Source organism: Nyctibius grandis, chromosome 4 (genome assembly GCF_013368605.1).
Source record: "Nyctibius grandis isolate bNycGra1 chromosome 4, bNycGra1.pri, whole genome shotgun sequence".
In the NCBI taxonomy this organism is placed as follows: domain Eukaryota; kingdom Metazoa; phylum Chordata; class Aves; order Nyctibiiformes; family Nyctibiidae; genus Nyctibius; species Nyctibius grandis.
The window spans coordinates 55,402,457-55,420,354 of NC_090661.1; the positions used below are offsets into that span (position 1 = coordinate 55,402,457).

The 17,898-nt window shown below is 39.5% G+C and overlaps 1 protein-coding gene across 2 annotated transcripts; it reads left to right on the forward strand.

Moving 5' to 3' along the window:
• The first annotated feature begins 13 nt into the window (after positions 1–13).
• Positions 14–16,375, forward strand: CPSF2 (cleavage and polyadenylation specific factor 2). 2 transcript variants are annotated; one of them, XM_068398360.1, is made up of 15 exons: positions 14–124; positions 793–978; positions 2,462–2,621; positions 2,710–2,815; positions 4,341–4,470; positions 4,798–4,913; positions 5,467–5,654; positions 6,075–6,365; positions 7,488–7,588; positions 7,925–8,125; positions 8,811–8,963; positions 12,527–12,752; positions 14,639–14,938; positions 15,902–16,036; positions 16,140–16,375. In XM_068398360.1, exons 2-15 carry the CDS (start codon positions 830–832, stop codon positions 16,230–16,232), a joined length of 2,349 nt encoding a protein of 782 aa, XP_068254461.1. In that variant the 5' UTR covers positions 14–124; positions 793–829; the 3' UTR covers positions 16,233–16,375. The 2 variants fall into 2 exon arrangements, with proteins under 2 accessions (XP_068254461.1, XP_068254462.1); XM_068398361.1 differs by having other exon boundaries at positions 14–120.
• The last annotated feature ends 1,523 nt before the right edge of the window (positions 16,376–17,898 follow it).

Below are 17,898 nucleotides of genomic sequence, written 5' to 3' on the forward strand. Positions count from 1 at the left end.
ACCTCCCCTCCTCCGGCTCCCCGCCTTCCGCAAGATGGCGGCGGGCGCCGCACGGGGAGGCGGCGGCGGGCGCGCGCCCCGGTGGGCCTGAGGGGGGCCAGCGCGCGGGCAGCCCGCGAGGCAGGTAGCGGCGGCGGCGGCGACTCGGGGGGCAGCGCTGCGTGCCGGCCCCGGCGCTCGCGGCGGAACACCCCTCTCCTCCCCGCGGGGAGCCGCGCTTGGCCCGGTGCTGAGGCGTGAAGCGCTCGGTTTGTCCTCGCCGAGCTCGCCCTTCTCTTCCTCCTTCTCCTTTTCCTCCTTCTCTTCATCCTCTGGGGACTGGAGTGGGCGCAGGGCTCGCCCCTTTAATGCCGGGTCCGGCCGGCGAGGCGCACCCCCTCAGGGCCGGGCCGCTGTCTCGGCGGCGGGGCCCGGCGGGGCGCAGGAGCCCGCGGGGTGCTGGAGCCCCCGGCCCGCCCCATGCTGGGTCCCCCCTCGGGCAGTCGCCAAGCTTGAGGGGCCGTAGCCCTGGATGCGCCATGTCCGGGTGTCCCCATCCGGCCCCCGGGTGGGAGCTGCTGTAAACTGTACTGCTCCTAGCGATCCCTCTTTTAGATTGTAAAAAACCTCTTTCGAATAAGAAAAGACCTACAACGATCAAAAATTAGTATCTGAAACTTGATATCTAGTAGCTGTATTGATCAATTTTCACAACTACTTATCCTGTGTAGTCTCAGAAACATGAATTTGGGTCTAAATAAATAAGACTTTTCCTTTGGATTAGTTAATGAAACATTTTCTTTTCCCATTCAGTTTAGTTCTTTTGGAGATTAAACACTTGGAGAGGAAAATGACATCGATTATCAAGTTGACTACACTGTCAGGGGTGCAGGAGGAATCTGCCCTTTGCTACCTGTTGCAAGTAGATGAATTTCGTTTTCTTTTGGACTGTGGCTGGGATGAGAACTTTTCTATGGATATTATTGATTCTCTGAGGAAGTAAGTAGTTCAGTTCATATACCTTTTTTTTTTATAGATTTTGTCCTTTGAAGGTTTTCAAAACACCATGCAGTGGTTTGTATATGGTGATGTTAAATCCAAAATTGTTCTTCATTTTTGTTTGAAGTATGTTTTATATGAAGGGAATTATACTGCTGAAACATTTCCAGCAAAAACCTGGGGCTTTTTTCTTGTGAGTCTAGTGAGTTACATCTCTTAACTGTGATTCTCAAACTGCTTTGTGTTTGTTTTGGCTTGGATGTTTTGGGTTTTTTTAATAAACATGACACAAAGCAGAGTTTATGGGAGACTGACCTGGCTCTAAACTAATTTAGAATGGTTAACTAAGTTTTAAATGAAAGAATCCTTAGTGTATGTAGGCTGAATACAAACTGGTTCAACTCTCGCCTCTTGTTTCAAGTTGAATAGACTGTCCGTCAGAAAAACATCTTCTGTTGGTTATCCCAGCCCTGCAAAGAAATAAACCTGTCTAGACTTTAATGCTGGACTTCTGTAGGTTTACAGCAAGGAGCTTTGCTCATGCAAACATTGATTACAAGGTTGGAACTGAAACATGGAAATTCCTGAAAGAAACTAAGCTTTGTGATGCTGTTTTTATAGATTAACTTTTCTAGCATTGACACACTTGTAGTGTTTCTTTTAACTGAGGATTCTTATGTACTAAGGATAACTTACACATTTTTTCGAGTGTCTTATCTGAGAAGCAATTAGATAAAATCCCCTTTTTAATAATAGCCATTGAGAAGAATGTGTCTGCCCAGTTACTATGTGAGGGAACAAAAAGCTTTCAGCCCATCTTGTATTTTCACTTGTTGCATATGTTTTACTCCCTCAAGTTTTCCAATCATGATAGGTAGTAAGTTTTTAGTCTGAGTTCTTATTTTATGCAACACTTTGCAAGAAAAAAGTCTTCTGTTTTTTTGAATGAGTAAAACCCCCAAAAACTTATGTGCTGCTTTTCTTAAATGATATATTTGACCTTTTCTGTTTTTAAAGAAACATAGTTTGATTTGATCCTTAGTAATTTAAGGATTGTTGTGGTTTTGGTCCTGTTACTTGGTCTTTCTCATCAGAAGAAAACTTGTAGTCTGTTTTAGGTTTTTAGATGTATAAACAATTTGTAGCATGTTTGCAGTGATAATATTTTTGTCCTCTCAATGTACTTTGTAGTGTCCAAGTATATGTTAAGGTCTTTCTAATGAAGAATCTAATATGAAACTTACATGTTCCAGACCTTGAAATTATGTTTTCAGAAGTCACTTGCATTTTAAGTACTTGAACATTCAGAAATATCTGTAGCTTTTAATTATGATTTTAAAAACTTTGTTCTAAACATGGAAGGATTTAAGTTTTCTTGTTTGGCATTCAGACTGTCTATGTATTCTCAAAATAGCCATAATAGGAAGTGTATAACACCATACAGAACTCTTTTCACCAACTTCTGTTGTCCTCATTTTTGTAGACATGTACACCAGGTTGATGCTGTTCTTCTTTCTCATCCTGACCCTCTACACCTTGGTGCTCTTCCATATGCAGTTGGAAAAATGGGGTTGAATTGTGCCATTTATGCAACTATTCCTGTATATAAAATGGGACAGATGTTTATGTATGATCTCTACCAGGTATGTTTAAGTTGTTACTTTCACACACGTCTTTGATATGGTAGAGTGCTCAGGTTCTTGAATGCTCTATACTTCTTATTTGTTTTAGTCCCGCCATAATACTGAAGATTTCACACTCTTTACATTGGATGATGTAGATGCAGCCTTTGATAAGATACAACAGCTGAAGTTTTCTCAGATTGTGAACTTGAAAGGTAAAGTTGTCACCGAAGTTTCAATTAATGACTTTTAATGAAAGGCAACTAGAGTCATTAAGAGTTAAAGTAACTTTTTTTTAAAGGGAGTAAGTTTTGGAATGTTGCGCATTTTGCAGGGCTGAATTCAGTAGCCATCTGTCGGTCTATATCAGCTGAACATTTACCTCAGTAATTGTGTGTGGAAATGGGTAGAATTTCTGCTTAATGAGGAGGAGGAGGTCATGCAAAAGCATATTGAGACATTTGTTTCTCTTTTGTGTTTCCGTAACTTTTCTTGGAATTTGCTCATGTCTCTCAAAAGCACTTACTCATGCTTAGTGGTAGATACCTCAGAACTCTTCTGTAACCAGTAACACAAAGGAAAGCTTTCTAGAGAATGGATAGGTTGAAGAGATTAAGGTACAGCATTTGGATAATTTAATGAGGAGGTCTTCACTGACCCTGAATGATACTCAGTGTAGCTTATTGCTAGGAACTGTGGCATCCGGAGAATCATCAGCTTTTCACTATTGTTGGATTTAAAGATCAGAATGAAATGGAAACCATGTTTTTGAACAAAGACACATACAAGCTGACCACCAGCAGCTTGTCTCTGAGATGCAGTATCTCCCAGTTCCTGAATGCTGCCTGCCAAAATACTTGCCCTGTAATTTGGAAAATAGAAATGGGATGCCATCCTTGAAAGGCTGCTGACCCTTTTCCAAGGTATTTGTAGCAAGGCTACGTCTGTGCTGCCAACTTTTGCATCTTATAAGTAATTTTAGTGAACAACTTTTTAAAAGCACTTTACTTTTTTCATATTTAATGAAAGTGACTCGAAAAGATTTGATGGATGCATCTAAGAAGATAATCTGTGTTTTAATTATTAAAGCTGTACACTGCTGTTCAAGTTGGTGGAATGCAGCAAAGTCAGTGAGTAATGGTCACTGGTGGTCTAATTTTACTCTGACAAAGATCTAGGCTAGTACCAATGACGAGGAGCAACAGAGCATTAAAAAAAAAAAAAGCAATCGTGCTGAAAAGATCTGTCATTCCTGACTGCAGCACATGGACACCTTTCCTGGTATTGTTTGACTTGTGTGTTTGTCATTCTGGAAAAATTCCAGTTTGTGTAATTTATATGTGTTTTTCTTAGTACCTAGACAGTGAATGATATAGTAAACATTTTGTGTTGTCCCAGAGAGGGTCTGCCTTTCACCAGTGTACTTGCCTTCATGTCATATGTTTGTTTAGGTCTATAGTTACAGCAGCTCTGCAGTGCATCTGAGTACTGGCAGGAGGTGGAGGAAAGAAGTGATCTTCACTTTAGTTTCTTTTTCTGGAGGCAAAATAGAAGTGAATTGCAAAAAATTATGAAGTTACTGGTTACATGGGAAGGACAGATGTGTCAGTGATTTTTCATACTTCATTTGACTTTTTTCCCCAGTAATAATTTTGGTGTTCAGTTGTTTAAAATTACTCTTATTCAGAGTAATGGATTTTAATACATGTAATGTACCTAAAATATTGAAAACTTTTGTAGGCAAAGGACATGGTTTGTCAATCACACCGTTGCCAGCTGGCCACATGATAGGAGGCACAATTTGGAAGATTGTCAAGGATGGAGAGGAAGAAATTGTTTATGCAGTTGATTTCAACCACAAGAGGGAGATGTAAGTTCAACGTAGCAATACATATTTCTTAGACGCTGTGATATGTGTGCATCACTTAATGTGTGATAAACGGTTGTGGAAGTAGCAGTGTCTTTCCAGCTCTAAGATCACTAATTTTACTTGTATTCAGATTACTCAATTTGAAACAAGCATTAGCTCTGGGTTTCTTCATTCCACTCAGTTTTATTTGTTTGTGAGTTTGAAGCAGGAAACATTCAGCTACCGAGGAATTTCATTTCTGTACATGCAAACATCTGGAAGCTAGCTGTCTTATTTTTTCTCATAAAATAGAAATGCAAAAAGTGAGATTTTGCCTTTTTTTCACAGCCATCTGAATGGATGTTCCTTGGAAATGTTGAGCAGGCCTTCACTGCTTATTACAGATTCATTTAATGCTACTTATGTACAGCCCAGGAGGAAGCAAAGGGATGAACAGCTACTGAGTATGTATTCTGTTTGGGCTTGAAAATAACAGTAATGTGATTTATTAGCCACTGTAGATTGTTTTTCTATGATAAATTAGTCAGCATCCAAACTAAGAACCTTTATTGAAATACAACAAATTTTGAATTACTCTTTTCTGATGGTACTGATCTGTGGGTTAAACATTTTCCTGAAAACAATGAACTGTATTTGAAAACAATGTATTTTACTCAGTATTAATTAATATTTTTTGAAGGGATTTTTAAATGACCTTCCTCAACACATTCTTTTTTAAACTCCTTTTTACTGTTGTTTTTTTTTTTTTTTAATAAAAGAAAGAAAAAGTAGTATCAAGGCAGTGAGATCTTCAGAGCTACCAAGAAAACTCCAGCCCCCTTTAATTTTGGTGGAAATGTGGTTTTGGATCTCTCTTGAAGTCTAGTTTATTTCTGTGTTCAGTTTGCTTTTGATTATGATGGCTAGTGTGATATAACAAAAAAAAACAAGCCACAAACATTCTAATTTTTGTTCAAAGTATAAGTAGGTTTTTGTTTTGTTTTTAATTCTTCTTAGCTAATGTTTTGGAGACATTACGAGGTGATGGAAACGTATTAATAGCCGTGGATACAGCAGGCAGAGTTCTGGAACTTGCTCAACTTCTTGATCAGATCTGGAGAACGAAAGATGCAGGATTAGGAGTCTACTCTCTAGCACTTTTGAATAATGTCAGCTACAATGTAGTGGAGTTCTCTAAATCACAGGTTTGTTTTGGTTTTAAAATGCAATTATGAAGAGGGTAATGGAACATACATGCAAAAGCATTTTGGTTTTCTTTTTTAACAGTAAAAAAAGGCTAAATGCTGGGTATTGTCCCTATTCTATAGTGTGTGTTTGTGTCTCAGATCTTTTGATCAAGTAACAGAGTCCAGTCGTGGCTATGGGCATGTTTCGTGATACTTATTTCTGTTTTTATCACAAGACTTGTTAGTGTAGTTTACAGCTGTTAAAAAAGAGGACTTAAAGTACTTGTTTCTGTGTTGTTTACGCTCAGCGTTATTTCTACACTTGATGAGAAACATTGATGTAATCACTTGCATATTGCATACTGTACTTCATACCAGGTTTGTACATTATTGTAGAAGTTGTATTCTTATATATAACTTTTTCTTAATATATTTTAGGTTGAATGGATGAGTGACAAGTTGATGAGGTGCTTTGAAGACAAGAGAAACAATCCTTTTCAGTTCCGCCATCTCTCCTTATGTCATAGTCTGTCTGATCTGGCTCGAGTGCCTAGTCCGAAAGTTGTTCTTGCCAGTCAACCTGACTTAGAGTGTGGGTTTTCCAGAGATCTTTTCATTCAATGGTGCCAGGATTCCAAAAACTCTATAATTCTAACTTACCGCACTACACCTGGAACATTAGCACGATTCCTGATTGATAATCCTTCTGAAAGAGTTATAGATATTGAGGTAAGAGTTGCCCATATATCTCAGAGCTTTTTATTGTGGGCCATCTGGGGGAACATGAGCAAAACTGAACTTAGTTTCCTTTTTGATCTACTGAAAATGCTTCTAGTGGCAGAGGGAAATCTGAAGTCAGTATGTTGCATGCTTAACCAGTTGTGGATAAACTTACATAAAATAGGTGTCATATTAGAAATTGCAAAATGCTTTTTGGTGGTGCGGCAAAATTAATACTTCATAGAGATGAGCATGAAGTTGCTTTTAAGTATTTATCTTTAGACAACACTTTCCTTTGTGTTTTTGTTACAATAGAAAAAATTCTGCTTGCAGTTGACATACTGATCGCAATATACGATGGATTATTTTTCCTGGAAAATGCTCTGGTTTTGCATGAGGGCAGAATCAAGTCAAATTAGTATAATATGTCCCACCAAAATTAGAAAGATAAGTGAAAGCTAGGAATTAGAACACGATTAATTGTTATTCATGCTTTCAAATTATTTTCAATAATTTATATACCTGTGTTTACTTCTCTCTGGTAAATATTGTTAATTTGTGAGAGTCCCCTGTGATTGCAGTGGTAATTTCAGTCCTGATGCTGCAGCTTTATTTTAGTTTTAGATTGAATTGGAAGCATTGAATTACAGTTTTAGACTACTGCTAGAATTCAGTATTATTCAAAGTGACCTATACTCTTCATTTGATTTTCAGAAAACAAGAAAGAACACTTACTGTCGTCTTGCCAGCTATTCTGACTTTGCCAGGTTCTTCTGGTTTGACGTTAGTGACACAAAAATTAAAAAAACACTGCTCATCTCAGAGTATTTGCATTCACTGTCAGAGAGAGATTTCCTGAAGATGTTTTAGGAATTTTTTTTGTAAAGCTAATTGATTTTAATACTTTTAGAGATGCATTTCTTTTAAAGTAGATTCTACTGATTGATAACTTTGTCATAATGTTGCCACACCAAGGTGCCACACGTTTGCATAATCTTGTCTTGTATGTGACATACAAGTTGTACTTGCCCTTTGTACTTAAATACAAATATTCTTGTCAGCAGGGTGTAGGAAAAGTATTAAAATCATGTCAGCTACTTGCAATAATATTAATTTTAATTCTATCTGCAGTTAAGAAAACGTGTCAAGTTGGAAGGAAAAGAACTTGAAGAATACCTAGAAAAGGAGAAACTAAAGAAAGAAGCAGCTAAGAAGTTAGAACAGTCTAAAGAGTAAGTATATTGTCTGTTCTTGCATGCTGCTGTTATGGTCAGAGATGAGATTTCTGTGTGATAATTCTGCTGCTTCAACCATTTACAGGGTTGAAAGTCATATTTTTGATAGACTTGTCTGACAGCACTGAGGAATCGAGAATGGTTGTCTTTTAATCTGTTACCGTAGACCTGTTCCCTCTGCTGTCTGACTGTGAGCTCTTTCTCAGATACATACACTGCCCTTGTCCTTCGTCAGTGTTATGTCAACTGTTATTGTCCAGTCAGTGTGTTTGTGTAATATTAAACTTGGAGAAAAAAAGAAAGTGCTAGATTTTTTTTGGAATGTCATTTCAGAGCAGATATCGATTCCAGTGATGAGAGTGATGCTGAAGAGGATATTGATCAGCCAACGGTACATAAGACCAAACATGATTTGATGATGAAAGGTGAAGGGAGCCGGAAAGGAAGCTTCTTCAAACAGGCAAAGAAATCTTATCCAATGTTCCCAGCTCCTGAAGAAAGAATTAAATGGGATGAATATGGCGAGATTATCAAGTATGTGGTGGTAATACACACTAACATGTAGTAGCTATGAAATAATTCAAAAATAAAAGGAATAAAAATAATAATTTTGTTTCTTTTGCAGCACTGTTATATACTTTTCCAACTGCAGTAACTTTTAAACATTTAGGACAGTTTGTGTCTCACAGGAGAAGGTTATGATATGATTGAAGCTGCAGAGCACTGATCCTTGGCCTGTGTTCACACCTCTTAGGGTGTGTTTCCACTCTAGGCTTTTTTCGTTTTTTTTTTTGGTTTGTGTTTTTTTTTTGTTTTTTTGCTTTTATCTTATAAGATAGAAGATTTATTTTTTTAACCTTTTTTTCTGCTTTAAATTACAGATAATTTTGATAAATTTATGATGAGGGGAAAGAACATTGTTCATCCTAGAAAAATCTAGCGATACTTGTCCTGTTTGCATAAGGAATACTTGGTAGAAAACCCTTATTTGCTAGTATTTCCCAAGGTATCAAAGTTCTTTTTTAAGATAGGAAGGTGGTATTTTCCAAATGACCTCTGTTCAAATATGGAAATATTGAAGGCAAGTGTAATAAAATTGTTGGCAATAACAATTATAAAACATCTCAGTAGTAATAGTCAGCATTGTTTGGTTTTATATTATGTAGTGCTTTGGTTTTACTGTAAGACTATTAAAAGCAAAATGCCTTTCATTCTTTAGACCTGAGGATTTTCTAGTTCCAGAACTTCAAGCAACAGAAGAAGAAAAAAGCAAATTAGAATCTGGTTTGACAAATGGAGAGGAGCCTATGGACCAAGATTTATCAGATGTTCCTACCAAATGTATTTCTGCAACAGAATCCATGGAAATTAAGTGAGTGGCTTTGTTGTACTTGTCAGTTCTGCTAGAATGGTGGCATGGGTACAGTGCAAATTGGGTAAAAGGTTAGCTTGGAATTAAGAAAGTGGGGGAGGGCTTGCTTTTTTGTTCTTTTCCCTAAGATATCTAAGTTAGTTTTTTTACTGGTCTTTCTGGGAGCATGGTACAGAGTCTTATGGTTCCCCCCTCTTAAGAAATTCGCAGGTTATTCCCTGTCTGATGGAGACAAGTGAAAGAGGAAGAACGAATGATACAATAGTACGTTAGCATAGATACTCAAATATATGTATATTTTGTTAAAAGAAGAACTTACTCAAGTTTTGGGTAACTATGTAAGTGAATTTTGGGAATTTATACTGTTAAATATACATACATGCTGGTATTTCACAGTTCTGTATTTTACTGATCCATAGATTCGAAGGGTGATGGGGTGGTAGCTGGGCTTGCACCACTGGGGCAATGCTCTAGTGTTGAGGTAGACCAGGAGGCCCCCCATCCCCCTGGGGTGAAATCAGGGGGTGAATCTGGGATGAAATCGGTGTGCCCAGCTCGCTCCCTGAAATGCCTGTACACCAATGCACGCAGCATGGGGAATAAGCAGGAGGAGTTAGAAATCCGTGTTCGGTCGGGGGGGCTATGATCTAGTGGCAATTACAGAGACTTGGTGGGACGCCTCGCATGACTGGAATGTGGTCATGGATGGCTATGTCCTGTTCAGGAAGACAGGCCGCTAAGGAGAGGTGGTGGAGTTGCTCTTTATGTGAGTGAGCAGCTAGAATGTATTGAGTTCTGTCCAGAGGCGGATCAGGAGCGAGTTGAGAGTTTGTGGGGTGCGAATTAAGGGGCAGGCTGGCAGGGGTGATACTGTTGTGGGTGTCTATTACAGGCCACCAGATCAGGATGAGGAGGGTGATGAGGCCTTCTACAGGCAGCTGAGAGCAGTCTCGCAATTACAGGGCCTGGTTGTTGTGGGGGATTTCAACTACCCTGATATTTGCTGGGAGGCCTACTCAGCCAGCCATCCCCAGTCCAGGAGGTTCTCCAGTGCATTGATGATAACTTTCTGATGCAAATGGTGGATGAGCCAACTAGGAGAGGAGCGCTGCTGGATCTGATCCTCACTAACAAGGAGGGTCTGGTTGAAGAGGTGAAGGTTGAGGGCAGCCTTGGTTGTAGCGACCATGAGATGGTAGAGTTCAGGATCTCATGTGGCAGGAACAGAATAGCTAGCAGAATCACAACCCTGAACTTCAGGAGGGCCAACTTTGGCCTTTTCAAGCAATTGCTAGGGGAAATCCCATGGGACAGGGTACTAGAAGGTAAGGGGGCCCAAGACAGTTGGTTAGCGTTCAAGGACTGCTTCTTCCGAGCTCAAGATCAGAGCATCCCAACAGGTAGGAAGTCAGGAAGGGTACCAGGAGACCTGCATGGTTGAACAGGGAACTGCTGGGCAAACTCAAGTGGAAGAAGAAGGTGTACAGATCGTGGAAGGAGGGGCTGGCCACTTGGGAGGAATATAAGTCTGTTGTCAGAGGATGTAGGGAGGCAACTAGGAAAGCTAAGGCCTCCTTGGAATTAAACCTTGCAAGAGAAGTCAAGGACAACAGAAAGGGCTTCTTCAAATACATTGCAGGTAAAGCCAACACTAGAGGCAATGTAGGCCCACTGATGATGAGGTGGGGGTCCTGGAGACAGAGGATAAAAAGAAGGCGGAGTTACTGAATGCCTTCTTTGCCTCTGTCTATACTGTTGGAGGCTGTCCTGAGGAGCCCTGGACCCCTGCGGCCTCAGAAGAAGTCAAGATAGAGGAGGAATCTGTCTTGGTTGATGAGGGCTGGGTCAGGGACCAATTAAGCAACCTGGACGTCCATAAATCCATGGGCCCTGATGGGATGCACCCGCGGGTGCTGAGGGAGCTGGCGGAAGTCATTGCTAGGCCACTCTCCATCATCTTTGCTAAGTCGTGGGCAACGGGAGAGGTGCCTGAGGACTGGAGGAAAGCGAATGTCACTCCAGTCTTCAAAAAGGGCAGGAAGGAGGACCTGGGTAACTATAGACCGGTCAGCCTCACCTCCATCCCCGGAAAGGTGATGGAACAACTTGTTCTTGGTGCTGTCTCTAGGCACATCAAGGACAGGGGGATCATTAGGGGCACTCAGCATGGCTTCACCAACGGGAAGTCTTGCTCAACCAACTTGATAGCCTTTTATGAGGATGTTACCCGGTGGATAGATGATGGTAAAGCTGTGGATGTGGTCTATCTTGATTTCAGTAAAGCGTTTGACACTGTCTCCCACAGCATCCTCGCAGCTAAACTGGGGAAGTGTGGTCTGGATGATCGGGTAGTGAGGTGGATTGTGAACTGGCTGAAGGGAAGAAGCCAGAGAGTAGTGGTCAGTGGGACAGAGTCCAGTTGGAGGTCTGTGTCTAGCGGAGTTCCGCAAGGGTCGGTTCTGGGACCAGTTCTATTCAATATATTCATTAATGACTTGGATGAGGGATTAGAGTGCGCTGTCAGCAAGTTCGCTGATGACACAAAACTGGGAGGAGTGGCTGATGTGCCGGAAGGCTGCGCAGCCATTCAGAGAGACCTGGACAGGCTGGAGAGTTGGGCGGGGAGAAATTTAATGAAATATAACAAGGGCAAGTGTAGAGTCCTGCATCTGGGCAAGAACAACCCCATGTATGAGTACAAGTTGGGGACAGACCTGTTGGAGAGCAGCGTAGGGGAAAGGGACATGGGGGTCCTAGTTGACAGCAGGATGACCATGAGCCAGCAATGTGCCCTTGTGGCCAAGAAGGCCAATGGCATCCTGGGGTGTATTAGAAGGGGTGTGGTTAGCAGGTCGAGAGAGGTTCTCCTCCCCCTCTACTCTGCCCTGGTGAGGCTGCATCTGGAGTATTGTGTCCAGTTCTGGGCCCCTCAGTTCAAGAAGGACAGGGAACTGCTAGAGAGAGTCCAGCACAGAGCCACAAAGATGATTAAGGGAGTGGAACATCTCCCTTATGAGGAGAGGCTGAGGGAGCTGGGTCTCTTTAGCTTGGAGAAGAGGAGACTGAGGGAGGACCTCATTAATGTTTATAAATATGTAAAGGGCAAGTGTCAAGAGGATGGAGCCAGGCTCTTCTCAGTGACATCCCTTGACAGGACAAGGGGCAATGGGTGCAAGCTGGAGCACAGGAGGTTCCACTTAAATTTGAGGAAAACTCCTTTACTGTAAGGGTGACTGAACACTGGAACAGGCTGCCCAGAGAGGTTGTGGAGTCTCCTTCTCTGGAGACATTCAAAACCCGCCTGGACGCGTTCCTGTGTGATATGGTCTAGGCAATCCTGCCCCGGCAGGGGGATTGGACTAGATGATCTTTCGAGGTCCCTTCCAGTCCCTAACATTCTGTGATTCTGTGATAATATACCTTGTGCTGGCAGCTTTTGCTGATGTAGAATAATTTAAAAATATCTTCCATTTTTAAATGAAATATTTTGGAGCACTCAAAGGTTTAATCTTTCAAACTAAAAAATGTGTGGGTTTTTTTTTTTTTTTTTTAATTCCAACTAGAGCCAGAGTTACATACATCGATTACGAAGGACGCTCAGATGGGGACTCAATTAAAAAAATTATTAACCAAATGAAACCAAGACAACTGATCATTGTCCATGGACCACCTGAGGCCAGTCAGGACCTTGCAGAATGTTGCAGAGCTTTTGGTGGAAAAGATATTAAAGTTTACATGCCGAAACTGCATGAAACTGTAGATGCCACCAGCGAAACTCACATTTACCAGGTAAGTTACTGGAATTTGTTGTGTACCTGCTGTGAACTGCAGTAGAGCTGTATTGGCAGACTCTTAATTTGGCCCTTCGTTCTTTGGGAGAGGAGAGACAATACTACCTATGTGTACACTTGGGTTTGTGTGATCAAGACATTAGTGGTGTTTTTCTGTCTGCTAGGTAAGCATTCTCCTTATGCTTATTATTCATAAGAAGTGTTCAAAAGCTTAAACGTGAGATCAATGTGTTTTTACCTGTACTGCAAAAGGCAAGGTTTGTGTCCATGGGAATATCAGTTTGGTTTACTCAAGTCTTAGTAGATTTATAATGCCTGTATTTACAGTACCACTGTACACTACTTGCAATTCAGGATTTTTTTTTGGAGTCTGAAGGGGAGCCTTAGAGAGCAAAGAGAAAAAAAGTCCTTTGTACCTAAATAGTGCCTAAGAATGAACATGTAAAGTTAGGAGCAAGTTAATGTTAAAAATAAATAAATAAATAAGACACCCCCGCCCACCCCAAAAAAAGTTAATGTGATGGTTCTTGGAAAGTGAGGTTATTATAATGTGTTGCACTGTGTTAATGTATTGCATTTAATTTTCACAGTTAAGCTCTAAATAAGAAAACTTGGAAAATTTGTGTGAAATATTTGAAAATTGCCTATGGTCCTAATTCAGCTTTTGAAGTTGTTGAGAGGACAGTCTCACAAGTGCACTTTAGACATTAGCCCTTTATTCCTTCTGTCCTTTTCAAGTTAATAGAAAAACATCAGTAGAATTGTTGAAAGAGGTACTTCTGCTTCTTTCCAGAGAAAAATCTGTTACCCTGTAGGAACTGGAAAATTCCAGTTACTCGAAATTATCCAGTTTTGACAGTCTTAAAACAGCAGTGTTTTCTGTGTTAGGTTTGTGGGTTGTTGGGTTGGGATGAGGTTTTTTTGGGGTTGGTTTTTTTTTTTAAAGCTATGAGGATTGCTAGTGTGTAAGAAATGACACGATTGTGATTTTTTCACAAAATATTTATCTGAATAAAATTGCAATTGCTTCATATTTCATTTCATTTTTTTTTATGTAAAGGGGAAATTTGATCTTCTGCATAGCTTTAGTTTGGTTTTCTGTTTGAAGCTTTCTGAACAGATGAAGTACACTGGAGACATTGAATTAGAAAATAATAGGTGTGAGTGGGGCATCGGAATCCCAATGTCTTTTGAGTGGACTGTGCTGCAGATGAATAGTTAGTTGCAGTATCCTTCATGCAGTTGCAGCCTTGATCCCGCTATGGGGATCATGCATAATCTCATGTGAATAACAGTCTTTCAGAGTAGGGCTTTACTTAATGGGTTAAAGTCCTGGAATGCACCAGAGTAATCAGGGTAAGGTAATGTTTTGGTCACTTTAAAATCTGATATTTACAACATCCCTTCTTCAAATAAATAATTAATTATAATTTTTTTTGGAGGGTTGAAATTTGAAACTGCTGTTCAGTAACCTAAAGGTGTCTATAGAAACTTTCCTTAAATTTACTAAGGCCAACTGAGGAACTGCTTGGCTGCAAAAAAGGTTTCTGATGTTTTAAAAGAAATTGATTGCTCTTGCTCTAAGTTCAACTCAAGTTTGCATTTGTATAGGTTCCTTTTTTATTTTAACCAATACAAAAAGGTATTGATCTCTGCTGCTTTTTAAGTTGAATAGTGACATGAGGGTTATACAAATTATATTTTGAAAGTATAGAACATCTTGCCTTGGTGATACCAATTCCCTCCTTTCCCTCCCCAAAAGAGTATGAATCAAACCTATGTGGAGAGACAGTGAAAGGAAAACTGCTAATTTTTAAAGCTTGAAGTAAGAACTGTCTCTGTTTTCCATCAAACTAATAGTATTTTTATTTTTGTGCAACCCAGGTCAGGTTAAAAGATTCTCTTGTCAGCTCCCTTCAGTTCTGTAAAGCCAAGGATGCTGAGTTGGCTTGGATAGATGGTGTTCTGGACATGCGGGTTTCGAAAGTGGATACTGGAGTTATTTTGGAAGAGGGAGAGCTGAGGGAAGATGAAGACTTGGAGATGCAAGTGGATATGCCTTCTTCGGACTCTAGCGTCATTGCGCAACAGAAGGCCATGAAAAGCCTCTTTGGTGACGATGACAAGGAGATGTGTGAAGAGAGTGAAATCATTCCTACTTTGGAACCTCTGCCACCTCATGAGGTACAGAAATTATGCTAATCTGGACTTAGAGCTCTGTATTAATTTGTCTTTTTCTAGTACTTAGAGGTTGATACTGTGATCTTATTCAAATGAAAGCCTAACTGAAACTGCATTTTCATGTTTGGTTTTCCCTTTGTTAAACCTGGTACTGTTCTGTGTTCAGATTTTACGCTTTTCAGCAAGGGTGATCTCTTGCATCCACTAACTGCCTAGCATACAGTACCGTCTATTTGTGAAGATAAGATTTTAATTAGAATGTTTCATATTTGTAGTTAGTACTTGCAGTTTTGGAAATTAGTTGGCGTTTAGTCACTCTTGGATTTTGTTTTATTGATGCTGTGGAAAATACTTCATAAACTTGAGATATAGATCTTTGAAATTCGTACATCTAAGCTTCTATAGTAGTGATTTGAGGGTTCATTAAATTGATCTTTTCTATAAATTTATCTTTACTCTTAAAATACTTGACACATGAGTAGATACTATTTTATCTTTTCATCAAATGATTACAATGCCTTCTAATCCTAGAATTGCTTTTTAAGATACCATTGCACAATCCTAAATGTAGTCTGTTTTAGCAGCTAGATAAATGTGGAGACAATTCTAAAGTCTGTTCAGATTCATGGCAACTGTCCTAGAAGTATGTACTGATCAGTAGTACAACTTACTGCAGCTCTGTCCCTGGCATAACATGGCTTGGAAGAGTGATCTTCAATGACAGCTTTCTGTTTTTCTTCAGTATGTGAGCAAAGAAGGAAACCTTTCCTTTACTTGATGGATAACTTCTAAGGCCTTCCTGTCCTGGAAATGTCTTGCTCCAGGTGGACAGAAATAGAACCAATCTTCTCATTTATAGTCCTGTAGTCTAGGCCACACTGGTGCCAACACAATGATGATGAGATCTTTGGAAAAATGGAAGATATTAAGTAGCAGAAATATTAAAGTTGTGTGTGTTGTTTAAAGGTTCTTGGACATCAGTCTGTGTTTATGAACGAGCCAAGACTGTCTGACTTCAAGCAAGTTCTCTTGCGAGAAGGTATACAAGCTGAATTTGTAGGAGGAGTGCTTGTGTGCAACAATCTGGTGGCTGTTCGCAGGGTAGGTGTTCTGTTTCTTAAACTCCTTGGTAAGTAATATTCTAAATGAAAATTAAGTTTCAATTTATTATCTTTACACTAATGAGAAACGTCTTTTGTTTCAGACTGAAACAGGGCGCATTGGATTGGAAGGCTGTCTCTGTCAGGACTTCTATAGGATAAGAGACCTTTTATATGAGCAATACGCTATTGTCTAAGGAAAGTGCTGCAAAGATGTTTTTACTTGAACTTCTAAAGAGAATGGGGATTTCTCCCAATTTTCTTTTTTTGTAGTTTTCTAATTTATACAGGGGAAACCTAATTCATAGAGAACAATTAAATACCCTGAACATGTAAATAACTGCTACTGTCATTCTTCATAAATCTGTTGGTACATTTCATATTGTTGACTTCCAAACTGTTATGACTTGCCATCTCCCACATGTCATAAACTCATTTATAACATGTTTATGAACCCTTCTCAGGAAAGGTTCAATTTGTCAGGACTTGTTTTGGTTTCATAGATTCCCTGCCAAAGAGTACAAAATATATAAAAGTCATTCTTCTGTTCTAAAATAAGATTAGATAGGGAACTGTGGGTTTCTTTGGTTTTGTTCTTTTTGGTTTTTGTGTGGTTGGTGTTGTGTTTTTTTTTTTTAAATAACTTCAATTTAGGCAACAGTCTTGAGTTTGTTTTTGGGTTTGTTTTTTTTTTAAATGGACATTAGTTAAAGTACATGTTTAATAGCCCACTTAAAGCTAGACTACCTAAACTTTCTCCCAGTGTTAATCTGGCTGCATCTTAATGTTGCATCTGCTTCATCTTACTGATTTGTTCCAGAACAGCATTTCATATTCTATATAAAGTATTAATCCACAGGATCAAAACATTACTTTGTAAAGGTACTCTAAGAAGAGTGGATAATATCGTCAGGCAGTTTAAAATCCAGTAGTTGTGTGCTTCAGAGTAACTTCTGTACAAAGTTACAGAATTTGTAACTTCTAGCTTTTGCAAAATTATGGCAACTATGAAATCTTTTCTGAATTCTGATTTTAATACTTTCAAAGTCTAAAGCCTTTATCCATGCACTGCTCTTTGTTCAGATTGCCATGAGCCAAATTCAGGAAGATCCTTTATTTTGAAATCTGAGTTCATGTGATGTATTTAATGCTTTTGTGCCATGTTTCATTCTAGTTGCATGTTTTGTGCCATTTTTCGTTCTAGTTGACAGACTTACTGTAGCTGCTGACGCTAGGAACTGACCTTACCTTTTAGGTGAAGATGAGAACAGTTTTGGGCGCCTTAATTTCTCAGAAATTAACAAACGGCCTCTCGAGAGTTTATTTAATCCTTTTTTTCCCCTGACCACATGTGAACCGCCAGCTTTGGCAGTGGAGGGTTGCTTGCTTGTTTTTACATGCAACAGCAATGTAATATGTGTGCTCTGTGTGTGTGTTTAAATAAAACCTTTTGAAAAAGTGGCAAAAAATAGCCATGTGGGCTATCAATGGGAAGATAACTTACTTTGCAGTTCATTCTTGACAAATAGTTTTCTGTCTGATCTGCAGACTATTCTGTTCAAAATAGTAACTTAAAACTGAAGACTGTATTAAAAAAAAACAAATGGACAAAAAAACCCCCAAAAACCCCAACACCCTGCTAGATCTAAATACTGAAAATGTAAAAACCTTGAAAATTTAATGCTGAGTGAGGATGTATTTTGTTACACAAAGAAAATCTTGGCTGGGAATGACTGAATGGATCAAAGCTTTTTTTTTTTTTTAAAGCAGTGTAGAAAAATGTTTATTTTCCATTATATTGACACCAGAATTTCATAGAAATGCTCTGATTTTGTAGCTGTTTTGTAGCAATGCTATGTAAAT